This window comes from Gobio gobio (assembly GCF_949357685.1).
Source record: "Gobio gobio genome assembly, chromosome: 7".
NCBI lineage: Eukaryota > Metazoa > Chordata > Actinopteri > Cypriniformes > Gobionidae > Gobio > Gobio gobio.
In genome coordinates, this window is record NC_137103.1 from 46,175,319 (window position 1) to 46,193,075 (window position 17,757).

A 17,757-nucleotide genomic window follows, 5' to 3' on the forward strand; every position below is an offset into this window, starting at 1 on the left:
ACCCACATGCTATAGTGTTTAAGTAATTTATTTCAAGTGGAAGATAATGTATAGAAAATACAATGTGAAGAAATTGTAATATTACAGTAAAATAATCATTATATACTTAAGTACCATTAATGTTCAGCACACATGTTTGTGTTTTAAATATACTCTCTTGAAATTAGTATAAAAGCTTCAAATGTTATGTTTTCCTCCCTAATTCACAATTTCTCAAATTCAAAATGTAATTTGGCTCAATTATGTAATGTTCTGTGTGCTGTTCATAAGTGTGTCTTTCTGAAGAGCATCGCATTCTTCTCAGATCGCTGCTCAGGTAAGCTGATCTTTCCCATCCTTTGAATGTTCAACAAAAGTGCTTTCCCGTTCATAGTCGTCCTGCACCAAGATATTTCAATCCGTGCAATTGTTGTAGAAACCTGTAGAAAGCCTGTCTGAAGAACATATACAAGGCATAATAACATTCACACAAGATTCATAAAAGCACACTTCCTGTTAATAAAATAACCATGTTTTCTGCTCCTATTCTGATCATGTATGACAATTGTGCTCAATTAAATGATTTTTATACATAGAAAAAAAAAGAAAAAATTTAAACTAGTATTATCCCTGCCATATCGTATTATTTGCTCAAAGCAAAAATAAAAATAATCATCAAAATATAAACATTCTGACAAGTTTGAACAAAATTGCACAAGTTAACCACTCTAACAAGTTATAGATGTAATGAAGCAAAGCAATATCTTACATTTTTATTAATTAAAAAATATATTTTCATGCTTAAAACGTAAGGAAAGAAACAAGCATCTTCAAAAGTCAAGAAAAAAGAGGAAGAAAAACTTTGATTGATTCAATAAAATGGTACTGAGGATATGTTTAATTTGCAAAGCAAATACATGAGATTAGCTTCAAAGCCATACCAAATGGCTTAAAAGAGTTCTAAAATAGGATAAAATGATGATAAAAGAAGAAAAAGCGCAAGAGTGATAGGTATTACCTGCATGCTTTAGAAAATATGACCATAAAAAATGTCACTACTGCTCTAATTTATTTAACTGCTCCAGCATTGTGCCTTTTACCTTTACAAAAATCATTTAAAACATAAAACTAATGCAAGTGCTACTTTAAGATCACTAGAGGAAAAATATAACTCCAGCATTGCACTTGTGGTATGCTTGGATACTTGGTTTTTATTTCGGGAAAGAGAAATAATAATGCACCTTTTAACAAAGGAGTCTCAGATGCATTTAATTTTATTTGCATTTCCTTACCCTGCTTTGTACCTTTTGATGAGAGAAATACAACCAGTCGTACAGCTCCTTATCAGAATTCACGTACAGCAAGTCTGTTGTCAGCTTTCGCCAGTTTATAGAAACGAGGTAGCTTGCACTAATGAAGAAATGTTTTCATCTTTAATTGTAAATTCGGTTTGAAAGTAATTACAAGGTGAATGTTCAAAAGTGCAGTTTTGGGAGTCAAAAAAATACTCAACTTCCTCTATAGCACCATTTTTGTTTGTAAAAAATAATACAAAAAAATAAAAAACATACTGTAATGAAAACAGGCAAATCCAGATGATTTTAATGTAACTATAGTGTTGGTACAGTGTGCATCATCATTACTCTATTACTTGCAATGGCCATGCCAATTTAAAACAGCAGTTGATGGATAGTCTTGTAGTATAAAAATTCAGTTAAATTGAATTCCTTTTTTCAAGGGACCATTCTGTGAAAACCTTTTGGAGCGGTTGTTTTCTTGAAACGCTTGGAAGGCACAATAAATATCTCACTAAAGGGCCAGAAAAGTCCAATGCTCTGTATGTACAAGGCTGATCTCGTCAGCAGTCACTTTAAGAGTCTCAGGATTCTCTTCAATGCATCTCTACTCCTTGATTTACAAGAAGCACACGGGCCCGATATCGATACCAAACTCCTGGTTTGAACCTCCAATGTCCACAGGTGCAATATCCACAATAGGTAGTCTTGCTGTTTTCTGGGTCCTGTATTCAAACACCGTCTTGCCCCACTTACCATTTGCTTGCTGTGAAGAGAAACGCATTCATTTAGGTTTGTATGGGGGCACTTGTAGTGCGCATTGTCACTATTTGATAATTGAAATGAGCTGGATAACATCACCGTTTTCTCCAGAGCAGCTGTACAGCCGAATCAAATTCTGTTGCATTATTTTCCTGTTTAACACTGTGAAGCTGCTTTGAATCAATCGGTATTGTAAAAAGCACTATATAAATAAAGGTGACTTGACTTGACTAAATACATATCGGCCCGGTTTCACAGACCGGGCTTAGAGTAAGCCAGGATTAGGCCTTAGTTCAATTAGGTACCTTTTAAGTAGCTTTTATAAACATGCCTTATATACAAATATTACTGGTGTGCATCTTGAGACAAAACAATGGCACTGACTGACATATTTTAGATATGTCAGTGCAAGTTTCTTTCAGTTAAAACAGCCCAAACATGCATTTTAGTCTGGGACTAGCTTAAGCCTTGTCTGTGAAACCGGGGGAAAGTATGTTTGTATTAACAATTATTGCGTAATATTCCCTTTTACAGTTTTTATTCCTTTTAAGGAGTGCTGAATCTGTTTTTCTGCAAGTGAGATGAGTAAATACATGCTCATTTAGTCTTGAACTACAATCATGTTTTCACAGCGCACACAACGCCTCTGCACTTACTCCCCATTTCTCTCAACACGAGGACAGGAGAGGTGTCAGCCAATAAATGACAAAATTCAGATATTTTATTGTAAATTTAAAAGTAATGTATTACTTAGTTATTTTGGGGAAAATGTAGTCTGATCATGCAACTCGCTGTACTTTTAACATGATGCATTGTAAAAAGTATATACAGCATATGATACCAAAGTATTCTTTTGCATAGTAATGTTTTGTTAGCTTAGCAACATGCTAAAATAAACTAATGCTGTTTGTATTGATGCACAAGGTTGCTGTCTATGCAGAGTGTTCTAAATCCAATCCTCAATTACAAGGTTCCATTTTGAGTTAGGCTGCCTTAGAAAATGTAGGCAGTGGAGAGCAAGACAGCTTACTAGGTTTTGAAACTTTCATACAAATTATGTTCTGCAGTGTACTTACCGAGCAGCTGTCCTCAAGGACAGTGTATCTAAAGCGGTTATTTCCCTCAGCTTTGAGCTCTAGATCATTTGAAGCTTTGAGGATGACTGCTTTCTTGAGATTTCCACTTGATTCATCCTTGTAGCCCACAGTGTTCTTGCAGTGGTAAGTGATCGTTTGTGATGCCTCTTTGGAGAGCAGACGGATGAAAGTCATCTGAACTGTGACAGTGTTGGCTGGCTGGTCTTTGTTCCCGTAAGTAAACTTCATAAAGACATAAAAAGAAATGAATAACAGACACGTACAGTTTTGTGTGAAAGATAATTCTATTACTTCTTGCCACATAATGTTATCTTGTATTCTAAATACTATAGCACTGATTAAGCTCAAGCAATTTACATGATTAAACAACATTTTCATAGGAGTCGCGCTTACATATGTTCCTCCATTCATATTGGCTCCAAACCAGACAGGTTTGTTTCCTGGGGAGCTCCACCATGACTTCCGGGGGATGCTGGAGGGGATTGCGGAGATGCATGTCTCGCCAGTGTCCATATTGCAATGAACTTTAATGGCGTCCTCTGCGCTGCCCTGGTTTGGATCCACCCAGTATTCACCTATGATGTAGAGATGAAAGATTTGGGGATGTTTGATTTCACAAGCATTAGTAATTATGGGAAATTGTTTTGATTCTTATTCAAAATAACAGCTACAATGGTATCAAGCCGCAATGAGGATGTTAGAATAGTGATACTATTGAAAACATGCTGTAAAAACTGTCTAAAAGTATTTTGCTATAAATAACTGTATGTTAACCTAGGGTCATTGGAAAAACGTGCCCCTTACCTACATTTTTGCAAAACTCCAAAAACGTACCTATACATACAGCTGAAATGACTACTAATGGCAGTGAAACATTGTTTTTATTCATGTTCACCAAATTCTGATTACAGAGGCAGATTATTAAAGACCTTTCCATGTGGTTGCTTGCACAATACAATGTTTTGACCTCAAAACACATTTACCATAGTGTATGATTTGGCTGCGGTCTTTAGCGTCCTTGTTAGCGCTCCAGCCTCCTACGCCGGAGACCATTGGTTCGAATCCCGATCAAAGCGGGTTGAGTAGGACCGGTTACGCATATGCATATTTGGGACAGTCATGGCCTAATGGTTAGAAAGTCAGACTGGTAACAAAAGTTACTGATTCGATTCTCAGTTTTGGTTCAGTTCAAACAGCATGGGTGCTTCAGCAAATGCAATTTTATCTCACAATTTTGTTAATGCTAACTTTAGGGTAGGGATTAGTGTAGCTGGTACGTTATTTTCAAACTCGATGGAGATTTCACTTCAGGAGTGCCATGATAGCCTACCTACAACAACCAATGCTATAAAATAATACCAGACTCACGTTCCTCTGTTTCAGATAAAAATGAAGGTGGCTTAAGCATCACTCACTGGACATTTCAGTTTGAAACTGTTGTGAAACTTGCAAGAAGCATTGTAAAGTTATTTATGTGCAGAAATGTCGCTGCAGGCACGTTTTTCTAATGAGCCTCAGTTGGTATATGTAGGCTACTGATTTAGCAAGTCAGTGGCCTACTTAGTATGTTGGTTATAATACAGTACATGCCTGTGCAATACTATTAACTTACCATTCTTTTTTTGAGGGTAGCATTGTTTCAAGTCCTCACAAGTTCTGGCAGGATGCTTTCTACTACCGTCAGGGCTACGCATGCTATCAATCTGGCTGCTCAGAGCCTTCAAAGTAGCCTGAACTCCAGGATCAGCTTGGAACATGCCTGTAGAGTTACTATTGGGAAGAGCCTCGTCCTCACTGAACTCTGGGGGAGGAGGACCATTATCATAATCTTGAGGCCCACCAAAAAGATCGTCCATAGCCGCAGTGGGAGGTCCAGGAGATCCGGGAGGGCCAGGTGGGCCAGGTTCTCCAGGAGGTCCCTAAGCATGATGACAAAAATAAGTAGCCATCTAAGTATTAATATTATGTGAGATGGTATGAAGGTTGAACTTGCCTCTGGTCCAATATCACCACTAGTCCCTCTTGAACCAGGAGGTCCCATAGGTCCAGGCTGTCCAATGTACCCTTCCTTTCCAGGTGGGCCAAAGGGCCCGGGAGGTCCCTGTGAGACAAATAATTTAAATGACATTGATTACCTTTTGACTACTTGTAAACCACTCACATTAAACAAGTTAAATGCATACCCTTTGTCCATTTGGACCAACAATGCCTGGGGCTCCCTGTTCTCCAGTTGTGCCCTAAAAAAATAAGTAAATGTAAAAGGTTATGATGGCGGGAAAAAAAGCTTCACTTATATTATATTGCTTATATATTCAATTATTTATAGACTGGGTGCAGACGATGCAAGCTTTGAAACAACTTTCTATTTGTTATAACTTACTGGTGGTCCAGGAAGACCTTGTAAGCCTGCAAATCCTCTGTGACCCTTCTGTCCTCTTTCTCCATGGTCACCCAGATCTCCCTTATCTCCTCTTGGTCCTTGGGGTCCCTTAAATAGATAGTTGGAAATGAAGGAGCAGTTATGTTGTTGTTTTAGTCAGCAAATTTATGGTAAATAAAGCCTTTCTAATTATGCCAAGTTGTGCTATTTCATAGATTTCTTACTGTGAGTCCTCGTTTTCCAGCAGGACCTGGAGGGCCAGAGGGTCCTTTTGAACCCTGACAAGACAGTGGGAAGAAAAAGTAAGCCAAAATGCTTTAGAGATCTCATTCTAGTATACATAAAGAAAATATGGGACTTACAGACTCTCCTCTCTTTCCAATGCCTCCAGTTGCACCGACAGGACCAGGGGTACCAGGTTGTCCTACAGATCCAATCAAACCCTCTGGGCCTGGATCTCCTCGATCACCCTTAAAAATAAGCAACTCTGTAAGATTGGCACAAACAGCTTGAATTAAAGATTCAGAAATGTGTCATTTGATGTTTTTGGGTCACACCTGAGTTCCTATGACACCTTCCTTTCCTGGTGGGCCATCAGATCCAGCAGGTCCCTAATAAACAAAATTTGCTTTACCGTTGAGTTAAAAATTAGCATATTTATTTATTGAGCAAAGTAACTCTTTTCATTTCAACGATTATATAAAATTTGTTTTACATCAGGTCCAGGATCTCCCCGAGGTCCATTAGCGCCAGGCACCCCAACTGGGCCAGGAGGTCCTTTGTCTCCTGAGGATCCTGATGTGCCCTGTTTTCCTGGAGGACCCTACATGTGACAATCCGCAAGCAGATTAGAGGAGGTCTTGAAGTTGAACCTGAAGTTATCTTAGATGTCATTTAATATGTATACCCTAGAGAACAGTAAACCATTACCTGAGGCAAAGCTCAAGTTCTATTTAATATTTCTTTAGTATTTTAATATTTAATGGATACTAACAGCTGGTCCAGGGAGTCCCGGCATTCCACGTTCTCCTCTTTGACCAGGAAGGCCTACAATTCCTCTTTGCCCCGTTGTTCCAGCAGGACCTGGTGGACCATCAGGTCCCTAATGGAAATAACTGTTTAGGTTCTGGTTCTTGTTTTTACTTTTAGTATTTCAGAGAAATGTCGGGTGCCCTTACTGATGGTCCATCTTCCCCAGAATCTCCTTTGTCTCCAGGGCCTCCAGAAGGCCCAGGTGGACCTCTTTCTCCCTGGCGTCCTGGAGGTCCATGATCTCCTCGAAGACCAGGTGGACCCTCTTTTCCAGGAAGACCAAGTGGACCTGGCTCACCAAGAGGACCCTAAAAAAAACAAATTATTAAGGGCTTGACATTTTTTTTTAGTTTTGAGTTCTGATTTGTAATTGTAAACCTTTGTAATACATGCAACATACCGTTGGACCAGGTGGGCCAACTCTTCCAGCAGATCCAGGGAAACCTGTTGGGCCCTAAACAGTATGAGGTATGTTTACTGACTAGTCATTCAAAACGCATTATATAGTAATTGTTTTCACAGCTACACTTACAGGTGCCCCCTGTGTTCCTCTACCACCCTTTGGTCCAGCCACACCAAATTTACCCTGTAGTCACACATGTTAGAGAGATATTATTAATTTACTAGCTTCTTCATAGCAAAAATTATAAATAAATACAAATTATTTATGCAAGTGTTTTATCACCTGTGGCCCTGGAGGACCAGACAACCCTTGATGGCCAGGAGATCCTGCATCACCCTTTTGTCCAGGCTCTCCTGGTGGTCCTTTTGCACCGGGCTGACCATCAAGACCCTGTTGTTTTGAAAGTGTACCATGTTCAGAACCAGTTCACTGATCTGAAAAAAAGCTTAGTGCATACAATATCAAACAGTTTTCTGCCAGATTTCAAAATTTCTACTTACAGGTGGTCCAACAAAGCCTACAGCACCTATTGGTCCAGGTTCACCACGGGATCCCTTGGTTTTAGCACAAATATTTGTTAATAAATCAAAATATTCAGCTAATTTGAAAGATTGTTGCTTTCTGTATTTGAGTGTCAAATATCAACTCACTGGCATTGCTCTTGATCCTTGAGGTCCAGGTGGTCCCTTAGGACCTGATTCTCCCTGTTAAAACATTACGTTAGAATTATGTGGTCCTTAAAAGAAAACAATATTACCAAAAAATATTGACAATAAATGATCCTATGTACCTTTTCACCACTTGGGCCAGCCGGTCCTGCAGGGCCAACTGGGCCTGTCAAGCCCTACATGAGAGAGGCAAAATGTCAGTATGAAATTATCCTTTCATGCATATCAAAATCTTTCATGAGTTAATTATTTTGCGTGCATCTATGATCTGGCCTGCTTGAACAAGTCTTGTACAGTTCATTCTCTGTTCAATTACTAACATAAGCTTATTGCATATTGAGATTTATGCGTTACATTTCAAGTCTTAATGTTTCTTTCAAATATAATTCACTGAAAATCACAGAGAGATAAATTAAGACAGTGGTTCTCAACTAGTTTTGCTGAAAAATAAAAAAATACATCTAAATAGGAATTGTCTGAATAGGCCACTATCACAGCTAATTAATTATTTTTTATTATTATATATAATTTTTTTATTGTTTGTCAAAATGACTTACAACCCACCATTTGAGAACAACTCAATTCATGGGATTGAATGGGAAAATACACTGATAATTACCCTTGCACCATCACTTCCTGGAGTTCCCTCTGATCCTTTCTCACCAATAGCTCCCTAAATGTGTGAAGAAGAGGTTTAAAAAAAAAAACGACACTATGCGAATATCTATGTACTGTAAATCCAATTGCATTACTACTCACTCTGTCTCCTTTTGGACCAGGTGGGCCAGAGATCCCTCTTTCACCTGGCATTCCCTGCAGACCAGGAGGGCCTGGATCCCCCAATGTACCAGTAGGCCCAGGGCTACCCTACAACAAATTCAATAGAATGATGAATTAGCATTTTAAAGCATTAATAACAAATTACATACAGTATGTCAGGATTATAAGTCACCTGCATAGTAAAACTGAAGTGTGCTTATTTCTAAAGGTGTATTCTTTTTTCAATATACAGTAAGTCAAGCTCCATTCTACCTTTGGGCCATCAGGACCATTTGCCCCTGGGATACCTTTGGCTCCAGGCAGACCAGCAGATCCCAGTTCTCCTCTCTCTCCTGGAATTCCACGTTCACCCTGTTAAATTAATAGACTGACCATTAAAGACATGTCTTGACATCAACAACGTGTGTTTACAGAAGTTACAGGTAAAACTAGAACTCACCCGTGGCCCAATTTGGCCTACAGGGCCACCCTCACCAGGGATACCCTTAAAAAGAGAAAGAGAGATAATTAGCACTGCCTTTTGTCCCTTTTTGTCATCTGTTTTTCAAAGAATTTGACGTTTTATGTGTGTTGAACTAACCTGATCACCAGGTTTTCCTCCCTCTCCAGGAGCACCTGCTGGGCCCGGTAAACCCTGAGAAACAGGTAAGGAGATATTATAAAAGAGTTAGATAACAAGAAAGAAAATAATACATTTGAATGATTAAATAGTCATTAATCACGCACCTGGAAACCATGCATTCCGGGAGGTCCCTGTTCACCTCTTTCACCTGCTGGACCCTGAAAATCATTAAAGAAAATAATAGATCAAACTCTAATTGTACTTTTCTAACTGTAAATATAATAAATAGACAAAATGGCACACTTACATGTGGACCTGGTGGACCAGCTGGGCCTACTTCTCCATCTTTCCCAGGTGGGCCCTACGAAAAGTTGAAGGGAACGGCTACATTTTAGTTAGAACAAGATTTAAATTTTGTGAATGTTAAAACGTTAGTGGAGTGTGGTCATAAAATAATTAGCTGTCATTATATTATAGTGCTGCCACGACCAGGGCATCTCAATGTGGTTACTAGGATGTTCTGAGATGTTTTTGTTTAGTTTTTTTTGGCATATTGCTATGCAGTTGCCTTGAGTGTTGCAAAGTCAAAAGAAATTCTGTAAGATTTATTTGATACTTTTGTTACCTGGAAGGCACACAATGTTTGTCCAGAATGTCTCTAGCATAGCCATGCTCTCGTGTGCATGCTTTGTGTTTAATTTATTTATTTTTACTATTAATTAAATATGAGCGATAGTAATAGCAATTCTTGCCTTAGCAAGCACCAGTAATTACTGTGAGCAATATGATTTAATATGTTTAACTGCCGTTACTCACCCTCTGCCCAGAAACTCCAGCAGATCCCTGCTCACCTGCCTTTCCTGGATCCCCCTAAAATATTTGTAAAAAATTATAAGTTTTGTTCTCATAAGCAATACATTAATAAATAAATGAAAATTCCACTCACGCTAAAACCCTTTGGGCCTATTGGTCCCATAGTTCCGGGAGGGCCTCTTGTTCCGGTTGACCCTGCAGGCCCTGGCCGCCCGTCCTCACCTGGACCACCCTGTAGAAAAGTGAATAGAAACATTTCTTTATTTGCTGTTAAAAATGTGGATGTTTTATTCCAGTCATGAATGAAAAACATCAGATAAATGTACCAGTGGTCCTGGCTTTCCTTCTGCACCCTGAACTCCAGGTGTCCCTGTCAAACCCTGAGAAAAAAAGAATGCAAAACATGAATTAGAGCTGTATTTGAAAGAGGAGTTAGTGCATTTTGCCCTCAACTATTCTATTATAAGGATACAAGGCATGGCAAATTTCACTTACTCTTGCGCCTGGTAGACCTGGTTCACCTGTTCTCCCTGGATCTCCAGTAGAGCCTTTGGGGCCAGAGGTTCCTGTAGTTCCACGGTCACCTTGTGCACCCTTAGATGAGTATGAACAAAAGTATTCTTTCAGTATTCAGCTAATTATATTCAACTAGATAATAGTCTCTTATTACCTTTGGACCCTGTAAGCCATCTTGACCAGGGAAGCCTCGGTTTCCAGGTGCCCCCTAAATTAGGCAATAAAAATCCCATGGAAATTGAGTTAGTTTCGCAAATGCATTCACATCAGTTTGCTGTAACATAGGTAATAAATGGAAAACTAGACTCACTCTCTCACCAACAGGCCCGAGAGGGCCAACAGAACCAGGATCTCCTCTGGTTCCACGTTTTCCTTCCTCTCCCTGAGGTCCGATTACTCCCTGTGATCCTGGTGGACCCTATGACAAAGGTAATTTGCGTCTTTAAAAAAAAAAAAACATCTCCTAGTTTTTTACTAGTTGGAACATTTTTGAGGTGGTGCACAAATTGCATATATTTTATCATTAACTTAAAAACGATATATAGGTTTACAGTATTATTCAATCAAAACTTACAGGTTCTCCTTTAGGTCCAGCCTCTCCTTTAAATCCAGCAACACCTACATCTCCCTAAACACAAACACAAAAAAGGTCAGTTTTTAAATTATTAGTTTCCAGAGACACATTTTTAGCGACAAATAGTACATACATATACATTGAATGATTTTATGTTTATGTTATGATTTTATGTTATATAAACACAACAAAATATGCCACAATGCGAATGAAGAATGCCTTACCCCTTGACCTTTGATCCCAGGCTGTCCGGTGCTTCCCTGAGGTCCTGGTGGGCCATTTGGGCCAAGCAGACCAACAGGACCCTGAGGACCAGCAGCTCCCTGGAGAAAATAATATTTTGTTAATTGCCAATATCTGCATTCATAATTCAATGGAAATTGCAATATTTTAACATTTAACATCATAACATACCACTGGCCCTTTAGAACCTGGACCACCATCAGTGCCCATAGGCCCCTGAAAAATTCAGAATCATGTTTATTTTGCATTACATATTATTAAATAATTGACTCAGGATTTGCGATCATGTAGTGGTGTAAAAAATGATTATCACAAACATACTTGTTGTCCAGTTGGCCCAGCTCTGCCTTGATGTCCTGTCTCTCCTCTCTGTCCCTGTGGTCCTTCTGGTCCCCTCACACCTGTAGGTCCTGGTTGACCCTGTACAGCAATTGTATTCCTTTTTAATACGAGATTTATCAACGACGTAAGGTAGTGTTAATGTTCAGCTGAACTATTACAATCTATTAAAATATATAAAGCTATCATTGGTAGCTATATACAGTACTTAATAAATGACACAAAACACATGTATAGAGTCTTATAACCAACCTTCATGCCTGGACCTCCAGGATACCCTGGGGCACCATTAATTCCCAAAGGACCCTTAAAACAATTAAACAGTTAGAAATGAGCATCATGAGGTTTGCAGTTGCTTGGTATTTCACACTTTATCTTTTGGTTGATTAAAATGTTTTACCATTGGACCTGGTTTTCCGACATTTCCTTGAGCACCACGCATACCCTGAAATACAAAAGATAAAGATAACTAATAGTATTAAGAATAAAAACAAAATCAATACATCTCTATTTTAAGTCATCTGAAGAACGCTATCACTCTTAATGTTTTTGCCCTCACCGATGTGCCACCAGGGCCTGGACGTCCTCTTTCTCCTGGCATTCCACTGGGACCCTGCATTTAACAATAGGCCATTTTATTTTTTATTGGAAATAAGGCTAGAAGCATTTGTGTAAATTTAAGAATGAAGAACATTATTACTAGATCCACGTCAATAATGATTATAGTTTAACCAAAGTTTCTATTGTATTGTGTTGCAGTTTTCTTACCATAGAACCGGGGGCACCCATTGCACCGGATCCACCAGATTCACCCTAAAATAATAATGAAAACATTAATATATGGTGAATGTACTTAGAAACATGAAATGGTTATCACATTTAATATGTGTGTATATACAGTATATGAATAGACAACTACGAAGTACTCAAATAAAGTCTACTCTTTTAAAGCTTTGTCAATATTAACGGTGAATTTTATATTTGCAAAAACTGAACCTTTGATCCCACGGCTCCACGTTCTCCTTTAAGACCAAATGGACCTTGGTGCCCCTGAATTATTAAAGGAAATAACATGATTATTTTTTGGTAGACTCCATCTACAAACCTAAAATAAACAATACGAATGAAGTTTTGAACTGTTAACTTAAAAATCATTCTTTGTACATTCTACAAAGTATTTATAGGCCTATATATTTTTTGTCAACCAAAGGAACTTTGTACTGAATAGTTGGTTGTGCAAAATAAGCTGCAATTCCTTATTGTCAAACGTAACAATTGTATATTTCGTTTTTTTTAACATTCTTTGTGTGAAATCTGACTTCTTGTTCTGAGTTTCTTGTCTGGCTTGCTGGTGTTTAATGTGGCGTAAGACAAAACTGATGGCCTGATGGATGATCTGCAAGTAATTCCAGAACAATGATGGTTTGAAAATTCAAGCAAACTCAATAAAGATCCACAGACCATGAGAATCAGATTCTAACAGTTGACAAAAGTGTGATATGATATTGAAAGAGCATATTAATCAGTTAGGTTAAAAAATCTGAGACCACTAATAATGCATGTCAGATTTGTAAATCTTAAATGAGGCCTAGGGATTAAGAATTGACTCACTCTGTGGCCCTTTAAGCCTGGAGGCCCCGGTGTCCCTGGAAATCCTCTTGCTCCCTGAGCACAAAAGTTATTTAAACATACATTTAAATGCAAACACAATCCAATGATAAAAGCTGCTAATGAACAATGTCAAATATTACCGCAGATCCAGGAAATCCCATTTCTCCTGAACTTCCTGGAGTCCCTGCTTCTCCCTATGACAACAAAAAATTCAATTTCAGATCCTGTTTATTTTTTCCACATTGTTGTGAGGATGCCCATGATGAAAGCATAGAGTACTCACATCTTCACCAGGCTTCCCTGCGGGACCCTCTGGTCCTCTCTGGCCGGAGCCACCCTACAACACAGAAAGTAATTACCAAAAGATGATTAAAACATTAATACCCCAATGTACTATAATTTTTTAAAGAGGCTTGAATAATAAAATTTTGGAATTTATAAAGGGTGGATATGCAGCACTGATTCAGCTCTACACTAAAAAAAAAAATACTTGTTGAATGTACTTTAAAAAGCAGTGTCAAGTGGTTCCACGCAACTGTATTTAGTCATGTTAACAAATAACAATTTAGTTATATGAACAAAAGAAATTCAAGTAAAGCTGACAACATTTATTTCAGTAAATGCAAACCATTTGAATTTGGCACCGTTACATAATATGTGTATGTGCAGTTTACTTAATAATGTTGTGTTAAATTTATAAAAGTTTATTATGTAAGGTGAACACATTTATCAATTTAATTTACCTTATTAAATTAACTATTTGCTCTACAAGTGTAAGTGGAAAACGATTAAATAACAACAAGCATATTTTTAGAAACAAAACTAATTGAGGGCAGGAATTTAATCTAATAAATGTGTGTAAATGAGCCCCCACAGCCTAAACACAGGCACCACTCTTCTGCATAATGATAACCACAAAATTACAGAAACTCCTCTAGATGTCCAACATAACTGAACATTAAACACTAACATAAAGTAACAACATCTTTCCCTTTACTGAAAAAACTCATAAAATAACACTTTATTCCCTAAATGTACTCTTCTAATGCAGTCCCTTGCAAAGCATGCTAGGAACTAAAGATCCACAGCCCAGTTTGTTTGTTTCACTCAGCAATGTTAAGTTGACCGAACAAACACTTATTAAGTAAAGCTGACAATATACATTTTTTAGTAGAAACTACTCAGTAAATGTAAGTTCATGTAGCTACATGAGTTTTTAAGTAATGTGAACAAGGATGATTTGAGTGCAACTAACAACAGTGAAAGTTTTTTTGTGTGTGTGTGTGTGTGTATTAGTCATTCTCATGATCTCATGCTCAAAAACTAATGCACATCCTCACAGTATTGTTGTATATTTAATTCTTAAATAATACAAAACTATCTATTAAGTCACTTTAGTTAACAATAATCTGCAAAGTATAGTTCATGCTGTCTTCTGTGCATCATAATGTGCAAGCTTATATGTTGATATTTCGCATATCAAATCATTTGCAAAATGTCCTCATTGGTTTTTTGATCTAAGTATACGTTACAGTTTCAAGTTCTAACTGATAACCAAACAAGTTAAAGCACTGAATGGTGGGAAAATAATGTTAAGTAGTACATGTATAAAACCACTACAACAATTTCTTTTCTTTGAGAATGTGAATAGCCAAAGTTGTGGTTCCCTTTAATAAATGAGCCATGAAAATTGACTGCAGTATGCAAACAACCAGCAGTTTTTGAGTTTATCCTTCCTGGCTGATGATTGCACTGAAATAAATAGTGTGGGACAGACTTCCCCAGTAAATTATGAGGTCTTAAGAGACAATTAATCATGTTTCCTTACCATTGGCCCAGGATCTCCGACATCACCAGGAGGTCCTTGTGGTCCTGCTGCCCCCTACAGGAAATTGTATAAACTTGAAATATGCCTCTTTGGACCAAATATGTGTAGACACAATTTCTTATCAAACAAATACTTACTGGTGTCCCATTTGGCCCAGGTGGTCCCCTTGTTCCAGCCTCCCCCTATTGAAAAATAGCTTTGTTACTGAAACAATTACAGACTCACAGCTTCCGAAACAGCACGTTTTGTGTAGTGTGGCACAACAAAGCACCCAAATCAAATGATGCAATTTTCTCATTCTGTAGCCACTCTAGCTTACTCTTTTGAACTTGACCTTGCAGTAAAGCCAGTATGATACAGTTCCTGTAATATTTCTCATTTGTGAGTGGCTATGCGCAGTGTTAAAAGTAACTAACTGCATTACTCAAGTTACTTTTTATGGAGAGTAATGTTACATTACTTATCTTACTTCAGCAATAAAAAAAGAAAACACAGATGTGATGTTTATCTAAAGTAATTTTATCCTATTAGTAGGGTTTAATGGGATCAATGAATGTCAGCAGCAAAGACATTGGTTAATAAATTGGTTAATATTAAATAAAGGGGCAGATTTATTAAACAGGGCAAATTAGCATGAGAGTACAAGTCTGAAAAAGCATGGATGGGAGCAAACATTTCTGCACGTGATCTACTGACGACGTGCAATTAAATAACAGAGAAGCAGCCAAATCATTTCCATAATACATGCAATCTACCAGAGCAGCACAAATTAGCATCTGGTTTAGACATGCTTTCTTTGGGTGGTAAATAATGGCGCAAATACCAGTAAATTGACTATTGCAAACCTTGGTAAATCACCTTTCATGATCCATTTAAATCCTCTCCTCCCATAAAATTTGCATCTACAAATGCATATGCAATAAGGTCAGCCGCAAAAATAACCCTGTCCATGCCTTTTCAGTGCTAATTTGTCTGTGCATGTCTTTAGTAAATCCTGACTTAACGCCAAAAGAGGGTTTTCTTTGCACTGGCACAAGCTGTAAGTAAATCTGGCCCTAAAGTATATTATTTAACATATTTATTATTGCAGGTTTGTGTTGCTAATATTCTGAGTTTGCATTTGACAGTTTTTTGTTCATTTTGAGGAATCTGTTTTTGTGCATGTGAGAAGAGTAAATGCATGCTCACATTTAGTCTAGAACTACAACAACCATCATGTTTACAGCACACCTCTGCACCTGATTTCTCTCAACATGGGGACAGAAGAGGTGTCAGTCAATAAACGGATAAACAAAGTAACTTAAGTGACATGTGAAGGACAAGTATGGTAACCCAAACTCGGAATTTGCCCTCTGCATTTAACCCATCCAAGTTAGTGCACACACGTTTGGAGCAGTGTGTCGTGAACACACACACACACACACACTGCAAACCTTGCAAACTATGGACACACACAGCCATTTTTGCTGTAGCAACCGGGAGCGTGTGTGTGTTAGGTGCCCAGATGCACCTCAGTCATGATATAAGAGTTATTAGATATAATATTTTTTTGTTGTTTTGTTTAAATTACAGAATCTCCACTTACCCGAACTCCAGGCATCATAGCATGCTGAGCTCCTGTTTTGTCAGCAAATCCCCCGGCCATATGAGAAGCCAACTCACCCTAAGTAACAGAGGACAATCGGCTTTATTTATACTGTAATTTTGTTAGATGTTGCTTTTTATTCTTTTTTATTGTTGTTTTTTGTATTTTGTGATCCTCAGTTCCTTATATTCTGTCTTAGTCCTACTTTTAACTGGCCTTTAACTTAACATCAAATCAGTCTGGCACTCACTCCTGGGGTATGTCCTGGGGGCCCTGGCTCTCCTGGCTGTCCTGGAATACCGGGCTCTCCATCATATCCTGGGGGACCTCTGAGACCCTACAAAACACATTAAAATCAGGCTAAAATAACATAACATTACAACAATATTACACAATATTTAACATCTTTAATCACATTTTGAAATTAATTTGCAGTTTCTTACAGGTCGACCTTTCACGCCGCTGTCTCCTCTAAATCCTGGTGCTCCTGGAGGCCCCTATATAAAAAAAAAAAAAAAAAAAAAAACATAATTAAGGTAAATTAAAACAGCCTTTATAGTATGATTAGCACTATTGAATTAGTCTGTGTTGTTATAGACTTTCACATAATGTGTTGACTGTAATATGATTGGATGAGTTATGAATAGTCAGTGCAGAAAGTTTCAACATGATTTACTAGCATGATTACTTGAAAATATGTTCAAATAAAGACCAAATCAGTTTATGGAAATACATAGAGCTGTGCTCTGTCCCCATCTAGTGTCCAGACATCAGAAAACATATAGCAAGTAAACTACTAGATACTGTATATGTGACAAATCATGAAAGCACTGGTTTATTTTCCTATGTTGTTAATTTGATCTATTTGATGTATCTATTTTTTATAGTGATCAGGACAAAAGTCAACGAAAGAACACTCACCATTGGTCCAGGACGACCTCTTATTCCAGTAACCTGAAATCAAGATGGAATTTTATATTATTTACAAACTGTACATCCACTCATCTTCAAATGTAAGGTAAAAATTAAAACATACATGTGGGACATCTCCAGGTTCCCCTTTCTGACCCTGAAATCAAGAATAGTGAGTCACAGGAAGTCAGTGGACCAATAATTTTTTTTTTTTTTAATGTATTTATACTTTAAATAAATAACTGAATATTGGCAGTGTTGAGTGTAACTATATAGGTTACCTTGGCAATTCTGTCTGCTGACAAGAAAAAAAGAGACAAAAACAGTTGCTATTTATCTGTTCTTACATTTAAATGTATTTGTTTTGAAGGTTTTTGT

General features: G+C 37.7%; 1 protein-coding gene across 2 annotated transcripts in view; it reads right to left on the bottom strand.

Moving 5' to 3' along the window:
- Positions 1-11: 11 nt before the first annotated feature.
- col5a2a (collagen, type V, alpha 2a) overlaps positions 12-17,757 on the bottom strand; it is a 31,002-nt gene continuing 13,256 nt past the window's right edge. The window contains exons 3-54 of one of the 2 annotated variants that reach the window (XM_079822098.1): positions 17,661-17,674; positions 17,504-17,536; positions 17,389-17,421; positions 16,911-16,964; positions 16,718-16,804; positions 16,468-16,545; positions 15,020-15,064; positions 14,883-14,936; positions 13,338-13,391; positions 13,195-13,248; positions 13,055-13,108; positions 12,440-12,493; positions 12,212-12,256; positions 12,003-12,056; positions 11,844-11,888; positions 11,696-11,749; positions 11,426-11,524; positions 11,276-11,320; positions 11,086-11,184; positions 10,862-10,915; positions 10,598-10,705; positions 10,442-10,495; positions 10,267-10,365; positions 10,098-10,151; positions 9,905-10,003; positions 9,775-9,828; positions 9,266-9,319; positions 9,123-9,176; positions 8,977-9,030; positions 8,836-8,880; positions 8,649-8,747; positions 8,376-8,483; positions 8,236-8,289; positions 7,739-7,792; positions 7,599-7,652; positions 7,449-7,502; positions 7,231-7,338; positions 7,078-7,131; positions 6,946-6,999; positions 6,692-6,853; positions 6,508-6,615; positions 6,229-6,336; positions 6,071-6,124; positions 5,876-5,983; positions 5,738-5,791; positions 5,514-5,621; positions 5,317-5,370; positions 5,127-5,234; positions 4,746-5,052; positions 3,527-3,708; positions 3,113-3,355; positions 12-2,040 (exon numbers count right to left, since the gene is read on the bottom strand). In XM_079822098.1, the coding sequence (XP_079678224.1) occupies positions 1,894-2,040; positions 3,113-3,355; positions 3,527-3,708; positions 4,746-5,052; positions 5,127-5,234; positions 5,317-5,370; positions 5,514-5,621; positions 5,738-5,791; positions 5,876-5,983; positions 6,071-6,124; positions 6,229-6,336; positions 6,508-6,615; positions 6,692-6,853; positions 6,946-6,999; positions 7,078-7,131; positions 7,231-7,338; positions 7,449-7,502; positions 7,599-7,652; positions 7,739-7,792; positions 8,236-8,289; positions 8,376-8,483; positions 8,649-8,747; positions 8,836-8,880; positions 8,977-9,030; positions 9,123-9,176; positions 9,266-9,319; positions 9,775-9,828; positions 9,905-10,003; positions 10,098-10,151; positions 10,267-10,365; positions 10,442-10,495; positions 10,598-10,705; positions 10,862-10,915; positions 11,086-11,184; positions 11,276-11,320; positions 11,426-11,524; positions 11,696-11,749; positions 11,844-11,888; positions 12,003-12,056; positions 12,212-12,256; positions 12,440-12,493; positions 13,055-13,108; positions 13,195-13,248; positions 13,338-13,391; positions 14,883-14,936; positions 15,020-15,064; positions 16,468-16,545; positions 16,718-16,804; positions 16,911-16,964; positions 17,389-17,421; positions 17,504-17,536; positions 17,661-17,674 (4,166 nt within the window). In that variant the 3' untranslated portion in view covers positions 12-1,893. Of the gene's footprint in view, positions 2,041-3,112; positions 3,356-3,526; positions 3,709-4,745; positions 5,053-5,126; positions 5,235-5,316; positions 5,371-5,513; positions 5,622-5,737; positions 5,792-5,875; positions 5,984-6,070; positions 6,125-6,228; positions 6,337-6,507; positions 6,616-6,691; positions 6,854-6,945; positions 7,000-7,077; positions 7,132-7,230; positions 7,339-7,448; positions 7,503-7,598; positions 7,653-7,738; positions 7,793-8,235; positions 8,290-8,375; positions 8,484-8,648; positions 8,748-8,835; positions 8,881-8,976; positions 9,031-9,122; positions 9,177-9,265; positions 9,320-9,774; positions 9,829-9,904; positions 10,004-10,097; positions 10,152-10,266; positions 10,366-10,441; positions 10,496-10,597; positions 10,706-10,861; positions 10,916-11,085; positions 11,185-11,275; positions 11,321-11,425; positions 11,525-11,695; positions 11,750-11,843; positions 11,889-12,002; positions 12,057-12,211; positions 12,257-12,439; positions 12,494-13,054; positions 13,109-13,194; positions 13,249-13,337; positions 13,392-14,882; positions 14,937-15,019; positions 15,065-16,467; positions 16,546-16,717; positions 16,805-16,910; positions 16,965-17,388; positions 17,422-17,503; positions 17,537-17,660; positions 17,678-17,757 lie in introns of both variants that reach the window. The other variant, XM_079822097.1, reaches the window with a different exon arrangement.